The 19450-nt window shown below is 42.3% G+C and overlaps 1 protein-coding gene across 9 annotated transcripts in view; it reads right to left on the bottom strand.

Moving 5' to 3' along the window:
• The window catches only part of FARP1 (FERM, ARH/RhoGEF and pleckstrin domain protein 1), a 217218-nt gene that overhangs the window by 17110 nt on the left and 180658 nt on the right, over positions 1–19450 (bottom strand). For 7 of the 9 annotated variants that reach the window (XM_074911279.1, XM_074911241.1, XM_074911269.1 and 4 more), the window contains 4 exons: positions 14466–14656; positions 12550–12639; positions 10227–10360; positions 389–470 (listed from right to left, as the gene is read on the bottom strand). In XM_074911279.1, coding sequence (XP_074767380.1) covers positions 389–470; positions 10227–10360; positions 12550–12639; positions 14466–14656 — 497 coding nt within the window. The remainder of the gene's footprint in view (positions 1–388; positions 471–10226; positions 10361–12549; positions 12640–14465; positions 14657–19450) is intronic. The other 2 variants (XM_074911249.1, XM_074911232.1) reach the window with 1 other exon arrangement.

Genomic DNA, 19450 nt, shown 5'->3' on the forward strand with positions numbered 1-19450 from the left:
CTAGTCCTGCAGTATCTTAACACATATCTGCATGCACAGATAGGTTCACCCGGGGTCTGAACAGTCTCTTCAGCCATACAAATTCCAGTGTTTTGCCTTCTTATTTGAGAAAAAAAAGAACTGGAAATGAAATGTTCCTGAACTTTGTGTTCACTGTTCCTACATTTGGAGAGTAGACCGAGGAAAGGGGCTGGTCAACTTAAAATCAGCTTGCAATTCTGAAGTCTCAGGGCTCACTGAGCGCTTGCTACTTCATCAAAGGAAACTTATAGCATCAGCCTTGATTACAATTCACAAAAACCAGCACAAGAGGCACCATCATATGAAAATGAAAAGCACAATAATTCCAATCCATGTCAAAGCTTAATAGTTACAGGATGACTCTTACCTTCATGCTCTGAATGTTCTTTAGCATAACATCTCCGATTCTTTGGTAATCTCCTTTAATGTGAGCATTAGAGCGGCCTTCCCTGTCAGCAACAGAAATATTACACACTTCAGTCATGCAATAAAATCGCATAATCACTTACAGGCACAGAAAGGAACTCAATAGCTCATTTCTTTTAAATTCCTAACCCCCATGCTCCTTCACTCAGAAGCATGAGAGGAATCTTCCTGATAGACATGTAATTCCCAGGTACAGCACATCCTTCACACAGCTTGGCTTGCACTCCTAACAACAGAGAGGGTAGGTACTTAACAGAAGGATTAGACCTTTAAAGAAAATTGCTTGCATTTTTAAACACACCAGAGGAGGCTGGAAATGGCTTGAGAAAAAGGAAGACATCAAAATCCCATCACAACACGTGGGCTCAGAGCAGAAAGATAATTCTGTTCAGAAACAAGGATTGCATGCCAGCAAAGAATCTGCAGGTGTTCCTCCTCTGAAAAGCTTTCTGCTTGTGCAAGGGACAGTGGGACCAAAAAAATTATCCATCCAGCATCAGGGTTTGACTCATAAGTGTTATATACTGGCAGGAATTTTCTTTCAGTATGTCACTTTCGGTATTAAAAATGCAAACTGCTCCCTCCCACCCAGCCAGCTGCACTTGGGTGGGTGCTCCATTTGGGAGAAATCCAGCTCCTGATGAAAGAGATACTCCTGCTTGCTTCTAAACCCATGTGCGAGACAGGCAGGAATACCACACTCTGACTGAATCCAGACATACCTTTTGAAAAACTCAGGAGGAAAAATCATGAATATAAGAACCTAACTGTTACAGATCTGTTCCAACCAAGTTAGTTTTTCAAAAGAAAATCACTAAGGGGGAGTATGGGGAAAAGCACTGTTTCCCTCCCCTTTCCAACTTCTAATACTGCATCTAAATTTCTTGCAGCATGGCTTTTTATGTGCTGTCCTCAAATTTTTAAAATTCAGTTCAACTCAACTCCCACACTGAGTATTGGGAGGCAGACCCAGTCCTGGTGTAAGCAACTGCAATTCAGCCAGAGAAATGCACCACCTTGGAAGGGGACAGAAATATAATCAAGTTTTAAATGAACCCAAGGATAACAGGACCTTTGTTTTGTTTTGCTACTAAACAGATATACTGTTCTTCACCCACTTGCAGTAGCTCACACTTCCAAGAAAATTCTTTGTGCAGTGAAGGAGTAAGTGGACAACCAGGTGGTAAATCTCTCCGATCCTTAGTACTAGTAATGTAGCCAGAGAGGTCCCACAGGCACCAAATCACAGAGGATACAGCTGTTGTTAGAAATATCACTGGTAAGACCCACAGAAATTTTTTATTTAAAAACATTCCATATTATTACATGAATAGATGCATATTCAGGCATATATTTTGTTTTGTAAAGTTAAAAATGGCTATGTTCATGCTCTGCATGCTTTTCTAACTGGGAAATGTAGAGGGCACAGCTTATGAATACCACACAGTAACATCTCCTGTTTTATCCTTCAACAGACACAGAGACTCAGTTGATAAACAAGGGATTGCTCCATGTTCATTTGAACAATTTCCAGTTTCACAGGCTGTCTTTAATTATATCCTATTGTGTTAAGTCTCCCAGGCACTCACATGTCTATTTAAGCAAAAAACCCACAGTACTCAACAAGACTTTTTGTGGTTTTTTTGAACCCAAAGGTTACAGCGGGGTAGGAGGTTGGGTCGTGTCAATGGTAACTTTAATTAGCATTGCCAGTTTTGCAAAAGCACTGCATTACATAAATGCTGCCATAGTCCAAATATGTCCAAGAAATGGTCTATGTTACAAGGAACAGCAGAGGTATGTACGGACGTTACAAGACTAAACATTACCTGAGGATAAAAGTCCAGTTTCTCTCTCCAGGAAACCTCTGCCTGTCAAGTCATCTCCCTCTATGCTGTTCCCTGCCTTTCCCTTCCCCCACATCCTATCCATCCAGAAGTTCTCCCCACTGAGATTTCCTCTGAGAGGTTGTAAATAAAACTTTCCAGCCACTAAAGCTCTGCTCAAAGTGGTGCATATCAAAGTGCCCCCGACTGAAAACCACAACCATTTGAAGTCCAAGGCAGTAGCACCGCACTGGCAGGAAGCAAGGGAAAGTCGCCCTCCACCCGTGCAGCCAGCATGCAGCATCCCATCCCAAATGGTTCATGCTGTGCTGCTGCCACAATCCCAGAAATGTCAAAGCCAGATAAATTTGTGCTGCTGCCAGTAACGACATGGTATTCAGTAATTATCTCTAGAAGAATTCTTGCTTTATGTGTTATTCTCTAACTCTCTGGCACTGACTGGATCCTTTTTTATGTCTCTACATTTGATTTAATCTAATGGACTTTAGCAGTTTGGTACCTTTCTGACTTACTGCCAAGGTAAACATTAAGTACATCGTTACAGACTGCTGTTTCTAAATACAAGTTGCTTTTCTGATCTCAAGGCCACAATACAAGTTGGCTAGAATACCTGTTGCAAATTTCTTATCTACTAGCTAACTATTTAAAGGCTGACCCCACATCTACCAAAGTGAATGCTTCCACTGACTTTGTGATCTTCAGCTAATACTTAGTGCAGCTGTTCACTGAATGGTCAGGTCCTTATTTCCTAAAAGCTGATCCCCTGGCCCCTCTTCAGTACAGCCAGCACTGACTACTTGCACAGCATTTCATCACATCAGTCACACGCAAAGCATCAGGAACATTCTCCGTCATTGTCTTTGGCCACAGACTGGTCCGAGGCTTTTTTTAAACAGTTTGAGGGCTTTCTAATCTTACTCTGCATCTTGGCAGAATGACAAAGAGGGAGTCAAAGGGGTTCCCCACAAGCAACAGCCTCTCTCCAGCTGCTGGCTGAGCAGTGAAGAGCTGAATCACACCAGAGCCTTCAGCCCAGGCCAGAGACAACCTGTGCTGCCAGCAGATCCGTACTGCTGGAAAAAATAAAACCCCACGACAATCCAGAAATGGGATGGCCAGGTATTGCTCCTTCTTCCAGCCATTCTCCTTGCTTTGGTTATTTATTTCCATGCAAATGCTGTCTCTTGCAACAGAGATGATTTTCCCACTGGGGATGGTGCATAGGTATGGAAGCTGTGACGTGGAGCAGAGAGGCAGAGAAAGCTGAAGTCAGGCATGGGGGAACATGATGGCTTCACATCTGCCTCTTAAACCCCATCCTCCACTCCACCCCAGCTCTCTGCTGGGACTTCACAGTAACCCCTACACTACGCTGCCCTCTTCCCCAGCTCCTCAACATGCAAATCCCAAGGAAACAAGAAGGAAAGAAACCCCAAGAAAAGAGAATCCAAATACACAGAATATTCAAATAAAAACCAAACACCCTGACCCATCAGATGGTGTCTTACTGCTTCAACAGCCCAAAGCACAGCAGCAGAGATCTCTCCCTGTGGTGTATGTTTTGAATAACAACACTCAGCTTGCTGGGGGGGAAGAAGCTGCTCATTTTTTGTGCATCGATGGCTAAATTGTTCTTTTTACTCCTTGTTTTCATGGGTCACTGTTTGAACATAGTATCTATCTACCAGTGACAAGGGACAGAGATCAGGGATTAGGTTTTTACAAATTTTTGTCAGAAGCTGATTTATGACTCCCAGCTCCATAGAAGGTATAGGAGCTGCTTTGCCCACACATAGCGTGCCTTCACTCCACTGACATTGTGTGGGGAGGTCTAAAGTAACTAAAAATCATGCTGAAAAGTGGAGATATTATTCTATAATAAGCTCATTTCCCATTTTTCTCCAAATAGTCCTTTTCTTTTTACAGTACTGCAAGCATACAGTTGTGAAGAGGAGACCACTGACTTTTATACCTGATAAGAAATGCTGGCATTACCTTGTATATTACCAGAAATGGCCACCTGCTCAACTTACAGGGACTACGCAACCAGCTATGTTGGATTTTGGAACTGCATAAAATTCTCAGTATACGTCATTGAAAAATGAATGGAAAGAAATCTCAAGTCAGCCCATCCTATGCTCAGTCATCCAGGAATGGTAGTAGAAGAAACAAAAATTTGGTGGGGATGGTGTGAAGGCAAAGAAGGGGAGAAAGGTATCTCAACAGAGATTTGTTTTTTTTTCCCAGGTGAACATGAAAAACTTTGATTGCAGCCCTTCAGTTGCAGCAAAAAAAGTATTAATTGCTGCTTATTATATTTACAGTGTATGACCTTCTATTACATGCTCACAAACAGCATGTCCCTCCTCGATAGTATCCAAAGATAGCTTGTCTTTGAGCACTTACACAGCTTTGAGTTTTTAAGAGTACTATTAACTAAAGTTCTAATATTAAGAAATACCTTAAACATTCCCCTTTACAACTGACTTTTAAATAAGAGGAACATTTTGTAACTGGAAGAGCTGATGAAAGCAAAACACCCTCTTCCTTGCTCATACCCTGCTATACACAGTGCCTCTTTTTGCCCTGCCCATTCTAGCCGACGCTGCAGCTGTCCTTTCAGAAGTAAGTGGTGCATGAAACGCTGCTCAGAGCCCAAGAGCTGTACTGCTGAAGTCACCAGAGCTTCCCAGAGTCCTACCAAGCCTTCAGCGAGTAGGCCCATTTAAAGATACATTTAAAGACTTTGGGCTGGCTATCCCTGTTGTGGGAGAAACCCAATCTATAGCAAGCATGAGTCAATAATGCTTTTAAATGGTAAGAGATCTGAGCAACACCATCTCACAGGAATATACTGAAAACACATTTCATGCCTTGCTGTGGCACGTCCGCAGAGGCGATCCTGTGCACTCCCGATGGAAGAGCTGCAGAGATGAACATAACATGGCTCTGGGGGGGATTAATGGATCCTGGACAAGCTATTTCTCTTCCACCATTTCAAATTCATTTGGGCATAGCATGACTCTAATCCCCAGAAGTACCCAAAAGTGACTTCAGCAATGCAAACTGTCCTCTCAAAAGTGAGTGCAACACACCAGCACCAAGCCCCTCTTAAATGTCTTTGTCTCAGGAATCCACATGCGTGCCTCTGAGGTTTCTATTACAATACATACTTCATTTCTGTACATAGGACAAAGACACTTTAGAAACTGTCCTCTTCTTCACCAGGCATACACAACCAGCTGAAGAGTCAGCATTCAGGCATTTGAGAAGGCAGATAATGACTGCTGTCTTGTTTATATAAATTCTTTATTAAGCTGTTCTTCCTGACTGCAAGTAGTGCTTCCCAAACAAAAAATGGTTAATAAATCAACATTTAGTTCATCTTCCTACACTTCCCTGAGTGCTTTTTATTACACGTTTTCAAACTGGCTTTCATGAATCCTGATTGAGCTTCTCCTCTCATATGCTAAGATCTAAGAGGGGTTTTTTTCGCAAATTACCAGCCGCACATTTCTCAGCCACATCTGGTAGTACTGAGTAGCAGCTTTCCTCAGAAGTGCCTGTGAACTGGAAGTCAAATTACTGGCTTCTCTGAAATAAGACAAGTCTGCCTGCATTTCTGGAAAATATGCAACTCTTTTTCTTCCTAGCACATGGATAAGGCCCAAAACACAGATTCACACTACCTGATAGGGCTTCCTAGGGCAGAAATGGCTATCCTGGCTTGCCCTAGCATTGCTCTTTGCAGTGCTTAGCAGTTGACCAAGGCAGGAAATGTATGGTTCTCCATTTGCCACCTTCTGTCAGAATTTACAGAAAACACTTTGGAAACTTGGAATACAAACATTTAAAGGGGTGTGGGAAGATGAGCTCAATTTTTTTGGCTGGAAAATGGTGCTTGTGGCCCAAATGAATAGTGTATTAAACAGCTTAGACAAATGAAGGAGCAAAACCTAAGTGACTTCTCAGATTCAACTGGCAAGATGCTAATGGAGCATGTCACGCTCTGCCTGAACTGCCCACACCTCTTCCTCCTTGTCATAAAATCTCTCAGGTCCTGGGAAACATGAGCCAGCTTTAAGTCACTGAGTTATGCTTCCCATGTTTCCTCCCAGAAAAAAGGGTTAGGCACTCTTGGCCTTGCACCCAAAGCCTTGCTGAGGGGCAACCTGGATGAGCCCTGCTAGCCAGGACCAGGACCTGGATGCCTGAGTGCCGGACACAGCTCTCCTGGCATTTGCTAACAGGACAGCCTGATGTGCTCTGTTGCCTCTCCCACCACAGCAGCTTCCTGATCTTTTTCTTCCTCCTCCCTTACTGCGCAAGAGGGCAGAGCCACATGCCTGCCTGCTGCCTGCCTTCATCCACCAAAGCTCATTCTTCCTCTCTTCAAATCACAGGGCCTCCACAGTGGGGTACATTTTCACCTGCTCCCAGAAACACAGTCAGTCTTGTGAACAGAGGGCTCAGCACAGTCAGGGCAACCAAAGGGATTCATTCATAGGCTGCTTCACTGGCCCAGCAACAGCACAGGCAGGGCAGGAAACATTGCCCAGAACATGGTATGACTGATCACTAGGATGCTGTGAAATAAAACCACTAGGATTCAGCTCAGTTTCATGGCCAGAAAGAAACTCTGGCTGTGAAAAATGCAGCAACTTCCTATATTCTGCAGTTGGCTATTGGTGTCAGCATCAATTCACGTCTTGTTAAAAACTTTATCACTATGTACTAGACACTGAGATGTTCTGCTCTTCGGAAACGCAGTACTAAAGAGAATAATGGGTGAATTGTGTAAAGAAACAAATCAGACCTGCCAGAATCTATAACTGGGTCAAAAGGATACCAGCTGTTAAGATGTTCAGAAGCAAACAGCCTGCCTCTGACAGCAGATTCAAACAGTTCAGAAGTCTTTGAGGAAGCCAGAAATGCTTTTAATAATGAGCACAACCTGAGCTTCTTTGAGCCAAATACTAAAAGTCTATAGATGTTTTAACGAATTAAAAGCACAGAGCCACCTAACATTGTTACATGAGATCCTCCCCAGCCTTGCTCTCCTCACAGCTCTTTTGCAGAGCATCAGCTTCAACGTGATCCAAGTTCTAAGAGACCACGGAATGGCCTCCCATAAGATCTTCCAACTCACAGCATGAAGGTTTGAAACAAACCTGAGACAAACACACTGCTGTCTAGGCAGAGCGAGCAGGCTGAACTGCACTTTAAGTTGATAAAACCCAGCATCTTACTTACTAGGGGAACACAGATGACTGGTTGCGGTAGGCTCTTCCTCTCAGACAACACACCTGGGGGCTTCCAGTACTTGCAGAAGTCCACAACCTTTCATTCAACGGCCCTTTTTTCGTAGGACATGCCACCCTCTGATGAATGCAGAGCATGCTCATGTCTCAAGACAAGCATCCCACCTTCCTCCCCCTTCCACCTGCCTGGAAATTTAAAAGAGCTGACGTAAAAGAGTCAGATTTAAATGAGTTGCTTGAATCCTGCCCACTGCCGGGCAGCAGTGCCACTGGCTCAGTCAGGCCTGTGAGGAGCTACACAACTGATGCAGAAGCTGGGCACTCCTCTGCGCTGCAGTGGTGAACGCAGCTGAAGCCTTCTGGCTGAAAACAGCCCAGGGCCAAAGACACAAGTACAAACATGACAGTATGGACAATAAGCTAAGTGACCTTGATCATACGGCTGAAGAAGCTCCCTACCACATTGCCACCAGTTTCTTCTACATGCTGAGGGGCTGTTTATTTTTGTCACTCACTGTTTAATTAAATGTTAATCTCTATAGGATCGAGTTTATTGCTTGCAGCTTATCTCAGCATCTGTGGCATTATATAAAAACACCAACACCTCCAAAGTAACACCTGCCAGCAAATCCGCCTCCCTTCCTAAGGCATGTATTCAGATCTTTCAGAACTTTAAAAACAAACACCGTCTACGACAGTGGCATTATGTTAGACAAACCCATGCTGTCAGTTGTGAACTGGATGCAGATCATGGGCAGGAACGTGACTGCTTTTCTGTCAAGTGAATCAGAGCAGCCAACAGAGAATTCCCACTGGCTTTATGCTAACTGTGGAAGGACATGCAATAGCTGAGCTGACAAAGTCAGAATGAGGTGCCAGCTGGGACAAAGTTACCTCAGCAGAATATTTTTGAACAAATTTGGATTGCAAAGTAACTTCATAGCAGATCAGCACTTTACTATATCATAGAGTAAATGCAGTTTAAATATGCTATTAGGAGCCTTAAACTGAGGTTTACTGCTTTGTGAAACTGTAGCCTTAGGACACAAAGCAAAGTTAGAAAACAAATGGCTTACTCAGCTCTGAAAGAAACTCTGAAAAGGAGAAACAAAATAAAACCATGGAAAGTCTAAAAGCCTAAATATTTTTCTTTTAACATACCTCCCCCCTATTTACCACAATGCCACCTTTCCACAGTGGACTGTTATTGCAGCATCATCCATTTTTTTAAAAACATCACACCTGAACAGGAGGTTGGCATCCAACTGTAATGCTACCAAAAGGATATAGGGGGAATCTCTATTTCAACACACGCCCCAGGAATCAGCACCCAGCAAGCTCCCTAGATTAGACTGGTCTGATAGAGAGCAGAACTTGACCCTTCACTAACTGTATACAATTTCCTTTTCTCACCATGCACCCTTAACCCCAACTATTGTTAATCCAACACCATGGTTGGAGAAAAAAATCACTATTTTATAACATCTGAAAGAGCCTTCTTGGAGTACCTGCAATAAATGCTCCTTACTGAAAAGCAATTAACACCAGTAAGAATCCTGACTGGATTAAAGCAGTAGCAGCCCAATGTAAAAAGGGAGATATAGGCAGAGTTGCAGTGCAGCACATGCCTTAGAAGTAACCTTATGTCAAGCATCAGCCACGAAGTCCTGGGTGAGGATGTCAGCTCTAAAGAGGCAGTATTACACTCCCCTCTTTCCAGAAAATACCTGCTAATTCTGGAACTGTGCAGGGTGGTTTGTGCTCACATTCAGTGACCTTGCTCATCACATCACAAGAGCTGCTCATCACATCAGAAGAGCTGAACTCACACACTCTAAGACTGAGTTTTGTTTTTGTTTTGATTAATTAAACAGGCATTAAACTGATTAGCACTCATCAGGTCTGCCTGCTCTGCTTTCACATGATTTTCCATTGTCATATTTCTAACAGAGATGAAAAAGCTGAGCTCCCAGCACCAAAGATAAACTACCAACAAATGCCTACACAGACCAAGACAATCTAGTTAAGACAGGTCTAAATCAGAGTGAGGGCTTCTGTGTGCTGCCTCTGCTCAGATATCAGTTGTCAAATGACCTAAGAGTCCTGCCAGGGAAAAATTACTCACTTCATAGCTATTTCACAAAAATGCCATGTTTTACTGTCACTATTATGCTAAGGATAGATAATTTTTAACCCAAGTATTGTCTTCCAACACCCTGTCAATTTGTAGAGTATGCTGTAGACCCTGAGAGTGTCAAGGCTGCAGTGCTGGAGAACAGGAAGCTGGTCTCCGAAATCCCCCAGACTACACCTATTTGACAGAAATAGGACTTGGTCCTTTGCTCCTCCCTCTTTATTACTGATAAGCCTTACTTGCAACATGTTTTTCAGAAAAGCTGCCATACAGAAACACTGACGTTTGGCAAGAGAAAGCTCCATCCAGAATTAGGATCTCATTTGCATATATCTGTACCTGACTGAGATATCCAAACAACAGTCTGTCAAGTAAACACGGACAAAGCATGATTCAATATACCCAGTCTGTTAAAAACCAACATCTGTGACTTTCACAAATGAATCACTGCAGTAAATCACAAAGAGTTAGCAAAAAGGGAATGCAGATGCTAAACTGCATGAAATAACACAGTTAAATAACAAACAATACTCTTACCACAGAGCAAGTCTCTGCTCAATTTCCTTGAGAAAACCAGTGTGAAATTTGTGCAAAGGTTCGAAGTTGGAGAAAATGAGATTTCTCAGTGTTTCGGGCATGCAATCCTCTTTACTCACTGCACTCTGAAACCACTACAAAGAAAAAAAGAAGCAAAATTATCGGTGGGTGGAATGCAGCAGGAATGATCATTTGCTGTCTTTATACACCTAACCCTGTAAGGACCTTATTTAGCTGGCACTAGGACTACAACCCAGGCTACTGTTGACACTCCTACATACTGAACTGGTGTTCTTATCAGCAGTCAAGCCCTGCACAGTTAAAAAAACGCTCCCTTCCCCTTTGCCATCACTGATCAAATCTTGAAAATTCTTTTCAAGCCCAAACTGGCTGGTCAATACAAACTGAATTTGCAAATGCTGTAGGTGCAAGGGAAAGAGTATTGCAACACTTGCAAATGTTCCAGTAAAACAAAAAATACGCTCTGCATTTTCTTTTGCTGAGTTCTGTCTGTAATCCCTCTGACAGGAGTCAGTGCAGTAAGCACTCAAGCCCACGTTGCTGTGTGCAGATGGAGAACATCATGCACTTTGTAAAGGGAACAAGTAGAAGGACAGCACTTTGCATTTCCAAGACAAGACACTAGTATAACAAAATAGAACGCTCATGCCAAACACTGTTAAGACTGCAACAGGTTCCTGCTCAGTTTTGCTCCATATTCTCTTTATTTCACCCTAATAGACCTATGGGTCACGTAAAGCCATAGGACTAGGGGACTTGCCGAGGTGGCACAGACTATTATCTTCAACATGATAATACTACTCGCTCCTCCCTGCCCTGAAGGGTTCCAGCTATCTGTGGTTGATTGCCAGCAATGCCTAGAAGGATGCTGGGACCACAGAAGGCTGTTACAACAGTCTTAATTGACACTGCATCAGCTGGAGCTGACCCAGACCTGAGATAAAAGACAGATCCCTCCCAATGCACCTTCTCCCTTGCTTTATCTCTGCACTGAGCACAGCTAAGTTTGAAGAACTGCACACCTACCAAGTCTCAAAATTCATGCATGACACTTGTTCCTTCTACCTTTTCCAATAACGCTGGCTACTTGTTCACTATCAGTGGCCTCCTGGGCCAGTCACCTGTGGAGCACAGCTGATGGGCCTGATGATTAGCTTAGAGCCTCTTGGTGGCACAGCAAATTCAAATTTGCCTACAAGAATAAAGGCCAAGGTGGGAAATGGGGTTTAGCTCTGAAGAGCTAAATCTTTCTGTTTCTGTGGCTTGGGTGAAATAGAAGGTGAAAACAGTATATCTGCTGTCGAGACTGCAGCAATGACCACCACCCCACAGAACCTGGTCTCTTCCCTCGTTGGCCCTGCTTCCCAGAAAGCCAGGGTAAGTAGGCAGTGGAGCCACAGCTACCTTGCTGCCTGTAACAACCATGCTGCTCCAGCCTACATTGGCTATGTCTAAGCTGGCATCAGATCAACTGCATCTGCCATGTGGGCTCCTGGAATAGACAAGAAGCTGGGGAGAAGGTGTCTCTCCCTGGTTCCCAGCTGGCACCAACAGATTCTTCTCCACAGCACATCCTCCTTACCACAACACTCAATGCAGAAGATGGCAACGCACCTCAGCAGTTTCACACACTGGGCGATTAAACAGCTGGGAGGTCTGGAGCTGGCAGCCCTGCTGAAATACCATGAGGGATTTTGGATCCAGTGCCCTTTTACAGACAACTGTTATTTAAGGCCAAATCTTGCGCACGTTACTTTTGGAAGTTAAACAAGACTGTTGGTGTGTGTGCAAAGAAGACTCGTAATATTTGTCTTGGTGATTTTAACAGTCACAATCTGATCAGATGCTACAGATTAATGACTCGTCTAACAGACAGTTTTACTTACTGAAAAATCAAACAATTCAAATAGGTACTCCACAATATTTCATGTTAAATGAAGGGTGTTTGATCCAGGTGAAAACATTATTATGTCCCCCTAGGGAGCTACTTCAGTTTTAGGAGAAGTCATTGAAGAACCACAGGCTTTTTTAGTAATTGCAACCACAAAGTATGGGAGCAAGAAAAAAATAACTGAACCGTGTCCCAAGTTCCTCAATTTGAAACAGTTTTTGTAGTGCATGTTACTAACCACAGTAAAATCTCTACTTTCTGCTTTTTGAGTTATTTCCTCCCTAGAACTCCCAGAGAATACATACAGTGGAAAAGTAGCATGGAACAGCTAAGATGTTAAATAGCGTAGATAGAATACTTCTGCTGACCAGAGCTTCACATGTTTCATGAGTAACGCTTACGTAAACATACCGATGTGATGACTTCAAGGTCCTTCAAGTATGTTCGTTCTGTGGTCGCTACTTCTTTAGCAATGAAGTAAGCTTTCTCAGTTGGGAATCTCTGCAAATTGCAAACACATTAGGTTTTCATCTGCTTTCCATAGGAAAAAACTGCAGACAACAATCACCAAGAGTTACAGACTAGTAGTGACCCTTGACTGTTCCTAAGCCCTGAAAGGCCTGAAAACAATCCTTCCTTGCAAACACAAGAGAACAAGCACTTGCTGTGGGTTCTTGAGAGACTTTTTTTTCTGCCAAGGTGATTTCTACAGCTTTGGGGTGATGATGTTCCTTTCAGCTTCTTTCTCACATCTGGAGCAGGACACATTCTGAAGTTCACAAAGAAATCCCTTGTAGGCTAGATAACCATTTGAATCAAATTCGACAAATGTCAGATTTGGCAAAATGACAAAAATTTGTGTCTGATTATTTAAGTTCCATCATCAATGTTAAGAACTAAAAATACTCTCAAAAAAAAAAAAAAAAAAAAATCAAGTCCGTAAGATTTTCCCAGTGTGGCTGGACAACCTAACAGAGGGAGATGTTAGGGTATGCTTCAGGCTTCAAATTTCAGGAAGAAAGCCCCCAAATCCTCATGTGTTATCCAAGGGGCAAAAGTGGTTTTGACTTCTGAATTCTGAAGAACTAAAGGATCCTAATTAATCTTGCTCTGTGTTGCTCAGGAAGCAAAAAGGAAGAGCAAAACATCCAGAGATCTTTTGCTTCTATATTTCCTCCCTTAAGATCAATGATGCAGAGGATGCACTAGGAAGGTATGCAAGGGGAGACTGTATGGGCATTTCCTAGTCAGTATACAACCCCATAGGAACCATCATCAGCTGGTATATGCAGGAGTCACCAGCTGCTGTAATTTGGACTGACACAGAGAATCCTGAGTCTATTGATTCTTGGCTTTTCTTCTCAAATTTCTGTCACATATCTTCTAACTATGCACAGTGGGAAAAGAGGTCTTCCTTACACATGCTCCCACTTTCCAGCAAAGGCATCTGAGTTCCTACCTTCTTCCTTCTGAGATGCTCTAATTAGGCTCAAGAGAAAAAGCAGACAACAGAACGACAAGAGCAACTCCCTCTCACCCTGAAGCACAGGAGGGACGAGCCAGAGGCACCCAGAACACCCTGGCTCTGACAGAATCACTTCTATCTTCAAAGAGCAGTTTTGGATGTGATGCTCCCTTATGGCTTTGCTGCAATGATGGGGCTGAGCCAAATGCTCCCAGCTGAACGCTGCAGACTGTGGCTCAAAGAGAACATTTTCTACTCCCACAACCAAATGCTCTCAGTGGTGCTCCCAGCAGAGACAGACTGGAGAGTTTGGGTTGCACACTCCTGCACAGGCCCAATGCTGTTCCTTTTCCTTCTGTCACCTGGAAATTTTCCCTTTGATAATACATTGGAGCCTGATGGTTTTGTTACACCAAACTACCAATCTCCATGCCTTAAAAACAAGCTAGATTTACAGAAGACCCTGTCAAAACAAGCTCTTAAGTTGTAACCAATGGTACTGGCCCAGATTTATCCCATATTAACCTTAGGACACAGAGGTATCTATCTTCTCTCTGCTGCTTAAAGAGCAGCTGGGGTCCCTAACTCCTTCATCTCTGTGCAGGAGAACAAATCTAGGGCACTGAGCCCTTGGCTACAGCAGTTCTGAACTGCTCCAAGCTGTGTTTGGCCTCAGGAGCATAAGGATGCTCTTGGACACACAGTGACTGAGCACAGCAGATACCAAGTGACCAAACTTAAAGTTATCTATGTGGATCTCTGATGAGGAAGTTGCAGGGGCTCTAGATATTAGTCACTTTGACAAACAGCACTAGTTGCAACACAACATGAAGAAAGCCAAGGCCAACTGCCTCTGCCTTACCTTTCTTTTGACGTCCTCCTCCTCCTCAGTCCTGATGCATGATGGGTCATTCAGCAAAGGGCTGATCAAGGGAGATGACTGCTTAGCATCAGGGCTCAAGTTTGGAGATAAAGACATATTTGCCACCGATGGTCCTCCTTGGGAATTGATGGAAAGCTCTGAAAGGTGAGGGCTGCCAGTCAGAGAACCTGCTAAAAAAAAAAAAAAGGTAAAAATCAGTTAGGACAGGCTTTCTCTAGAAAGTACCTGAAAGAGAACCTTGAGTTGCAGCATGTGAAATTACACTACAAGAGACAGCCATCAGGGTCCTCAAACTAGTCCAAATGGACTTGAAGCCAGAGGAACTGCATCCACTTGCATTAACCAAGGGACTGGAGTGTTCTTTTAGTTGATGAAACTGGCTGAAAATAATGTCTCTGTAGGGAACAGATCAAGGCATGCATGACTGAGCTGCAATATTTACTGCTAAATATCAAATTAATACAAAATTTTTCACCATTGTAATCCACTATATGAAAGAGAATAAATACAATAAGGAAGTCACCCTGGGAGTGCCACTCTTTCTAGCAAAGTAGAACTTCAAAGACTCAAATCAGTACTTCATAGGGAGCTACGGGGGACAAGTTAGAACAAATTTATCTAGTGGAAGTCTAGAGAAAAAGAAACTATGACTTTCTACAACAGTGTTGCTGCTAAGACCAATCAGATCTAACATGAAGGGAGAAAACTACTAGTTCTCCAATTTCTAAACACAACACAAGTACGTATATTATACCTTGTAGGTCTTTCCATGCTCCTCTGATTGTTTGGGATGGAAATGCTAGCATTACATTTACATAAGAAAAGCAATACTTTTAATGCACAAAGCACGACAACTTTAGATTATCACAGATATAGTCCCATTTAATTTTGGATTAAAAATATTAAAGTATTAGACAATTAGTTACAGTTCCATGGATTAATATATGCTACATTAAATATTACTGAAAGCATTTTGTCTTCTGGGAGGCAGCCAGACTACTGACTGCACGAAGGAAAGAGTTTGCCAAAATGTCCAGTGTTATCCCAGTTATCCCCTCTATCAAATCTCTGAAAATCTAAACCTGTTTTAGAAGATGGATCTTGCCATGGAAGAACATTTACAGTCTGTACTGTTTGGGCATCATACATTAAAATCCAACCAAAAAAATGTGACAAGTTCTTGATTACCACAGCGAATGCGCTGTCTAGGATTAAACGTAAAACACATACATTGCCATACATAATTAAGGTAAAATACATTTCACTATTATGTTTATGTCCTCCCTAGATTATGACAGGTAAGTGTTCCTGTTGCTACAACAAGCTGAGATACTCCTGTAAACGGAGGCACCAATAAATGTAATTAGGCTAGTGGTAAAACCTATTTGTTTTCTGGAAGAACTCAATATTTATTGCTAGAACATGAATGTTTTCCAATTCCAAACCAGTTCATGTTTATATGTCATTCCTTTGAAAAGAGAAGGAAAAAACCAATACAGTTATCAGTTTACGTAATCATGACAGTTATGTAGCCTATTATAAATCAAATTCAAAGCAGTATTTGTCTGAAATAAAGGTCTGTATTATTACAGCTAGCAAGAAAGGATTTACCAACAGTTTCACACTAAATCAATGTTAAGTGAAATTTGAGAAAATGCCACAGCTTGTTACACAAATGTCAATTTTATTGACACTAGCACACAACTGTATACATTGTTTTCAAAAGAAATGGAATTCATCATTGAGAAATAGTGAAACAGATTAATAGCAAGGTTGTAAGGTTAAAAGTACTTAAGTCTACGTTACAAAAGACATAAGAAAAGTGATATCACCTCGAAAGTGGAAACAAAGAAATTCTGGCACTATGCCTGTCATATGACAGCGAATAAATGATTTGCACCTCTGTGAGAAGTTCACAGGCATTATATTCTAGAAGTTAAATAGCACCTATCCTGTGATAGATAGATATATTGACATATCTACCTACCTAGTTATAATCCTACATCTAACTTGTGATGTACTGGAATTTTTATCAGTACAACTCAAGTATTTCAAACTATAAAATATCAAATGAACAATGAATTAAAAGACTTCCTAACCTACACTTGGAAGACACGACTTGGGAAAAATATTCTGGAAAGTGTCACAAAAAACATGCCTGGCAGCTCACAGCATTGAGTATACAGCCCACTGATTAAAGACTTGCACATCAATACATCACCGACATTCTCAAGTTGAAATGCTGCATCCTCCTTTATGATATCAATGTGGACATAAGGAGTGACAAAATCCAACCACCACTACCTACAAGTCAAGGGATCAGTTAGACCCCATCTGCTAATATGCTGAATAAGTAAGAAATAAAACTAGGTATAAGAAAGTGGCTATATTACAGAAGAGCCTTAAAATGCTGTTACATTAGCATATTCTGGGGCCTAATTATAACCAACACAGCAATAAAGATCAACACATTAGATGTTTTTCTGGTAAAGGTGGGAAACAAACTCATTCTGCTGTGAGAATGTCAGTAAGTCATGAAGAAATGAAAATGGAAGGTCTTCTCTCCTCTGTTGTCAATCAATCAGGATATGTGTCATGCTGATGGGTCATGGCAATGCTGCAAAGTGACTTTCTCTTTTTCACTGAGGTGAGGAACAAATAACTTGAAACACTAAGAAAAGACCATTTGGTTCATACATCTGACCTCCTGCCACAGAAGAGTATATTCACACAGGCTCTACTCATCAACTACAAACTGCGGAACATAAACAGAAGCAGAAGGGAGAGGACCAATCTTATTTACAGGGTACTGAAATTTCTCACATTTTACCCTACAGGAGTCATTGACTGACAGGCAATTATTAGCATGTCAGTTGCCAGATATCAAGCGGTACTGCACAATACATCAGACACCTAAAAGGTTTGCAGCTGGTAACACAGAATTGTCTTTGCTCATACTTCAAGTGATTTTTATTTAGATTCCGACCTGGGCCATCTTTCAAATATAATGGAGCCAACTATATACACACAAACCAAGAGACAAATACAAAAAAATGTTTATCAAAGGATTGCTTAAGTACATACTAAGATTATATCCTTGGTGGAGTGGGTAGGAATTAAGCCTGCACTTCAATTATTTTCTGAGCTTGGTTTTAAGAAGAGAAACAAACACTGGTTGATGACAGTGGCAAATAATGAGAATACACTTTACCATGGTATGCCACGTTAGCCCATCAGTGCCAAAATACCTGGAGTGGTTCTTAGTTCCACTGAGCCAGTTTACTCTCCAGACATTGGGGAAAGGTGCTGCAGTAGGGAAGGTGACAGAAAAAGTAAACCTTGATTGAAATCTAATTTGAAAAAAATCTACAAAATGACAATGACATTTTACATGGTCACAGGACATTAAACTATGGGTTATCATCCTAGCTTTACATGTGTTTCAAACCACTCCCCATCAACATACAAGTTCCAAGTGCTAAGTAAAACAAGCCCAGTGGCTAAAATCAAATACTTAATAGCTATACCTCTGTCAAAACACACATCACAGATGCTTGCTGCAATTTGGTGGTGGGAATGCAGGGGAGTGCTGGCAAGAGGTGGGTGCCCAGCCTGAGAGGGGCAAGCTGGGCTCTGTACTTGGCTGGAGAGCTGTGATCCATCCCACAGCAGTATCTGCTTTGCTCCAGGCTCCTGCCATGCGCAGATGTTAACCCACAGGGACTGGGGCTGAGGTTGGCACCTACGGAGCCTTGGGCTGGCTGAGCTACACCACTTTGAAACGTAGCTAGTACCAGGAAAAAACATTCAAACCACTACTTTTCAACTGATGAACTCTCTCCCAGAGATCAGTTCAAATCATAGACAAGCTGAACTGCCTGCTGCCTCCTTCTTTGCTGACTGATAGTCTGAAATCCTTGGATAGAGACTTTAACTTAACATAGGAGGGCTCCCCTTTTGGTGAGGAAGACAAATGGGACTCAATGTCTCCTGAAGATACTCCTCCTCTATTCCTTTTCTCCTGAAACTGTTGAATAACACACTCAGGCTATTTAGTGCGCTGCATATGCTTCAAAAGAAGCAGTTCCCATCCCTACACACTGTGTTTTAACAGCGAGGAAGAGTACAGCAGTGTTAAGATGCTCCTGGATATGTTCCTCCTCTGTGGAGTACCAAGAAGTGAAAATGACTCAATTATGGAAACAGAGGAAACATCAACCATTACTAAGGACAATGAAATTCTGCTGGAAATTCATGTACAGCTACAGTGCTCACTAACTCAACTGTTAAGGGTTATATTGTTCTCAAGGTTTATAGGTTTATTATTAGAGATCAAAATGTGTTAAGAGCCAGAAAAAGCACCTTTCTCAATACCTGAAATGTTGCAGGGCTTATTCTCTCTTAGGTAAGCTGCACAGCCTGCTCTGCAGTCAGGGGAAGCTTGTGACATCCAGATCACTCTTACTCTGCTTTCAGGGCAGATGAGTGTTCTCTAAACTCCAGTCTGGTAGATGAAACCCAAGCTGTTGCCCCTTTGTCCTTGGCATTACTGAGCACACCACTTATGAAGGCTCTTCAATAAGAAAGTATCTGGCAGAGATGATGCTGCTGTGGCCACACAGTTAGGTCTTGCTTTATCTTCCACAGTCACAACAGTTGCACACCTCTAACTTCTATCTAACGGTTTTGGTCAGAGAAAGATGCATAGTACAAAATGACATAGGGGACAGATAGCACCAGATGAAGTGGCAGGAGTTTGCATATGCACTTCATTAATGACTGAAGTACCTTAGACTGGAGAAGAGTTTCATAAGAGTGTCCATCCCTTCTCTCCCTAGCTGTGAACCAGGCACAGCTGTACTGCTGAACTAACAGAGTTATGAGATGAGGATTCTGCTCTGCTCTCCCTCAATGCAAGAACAAAATCCCACCGACTTTCACAAAAGCTTAAGGGGGATCCGTTC

This window comes from Athene noctua, chromosome 1 (genome assembly GCF_965140245.1).
Source record: "Athene noctua chromosome 1, bAthNoc1.hap1.1, whole genome shotgun sequence".
Taxonomy (NCBI): Eukaryota; Metazoa; Chordata; class Aves; order Strigiformes; family Strigidae; genus Athene; species Athene noctua.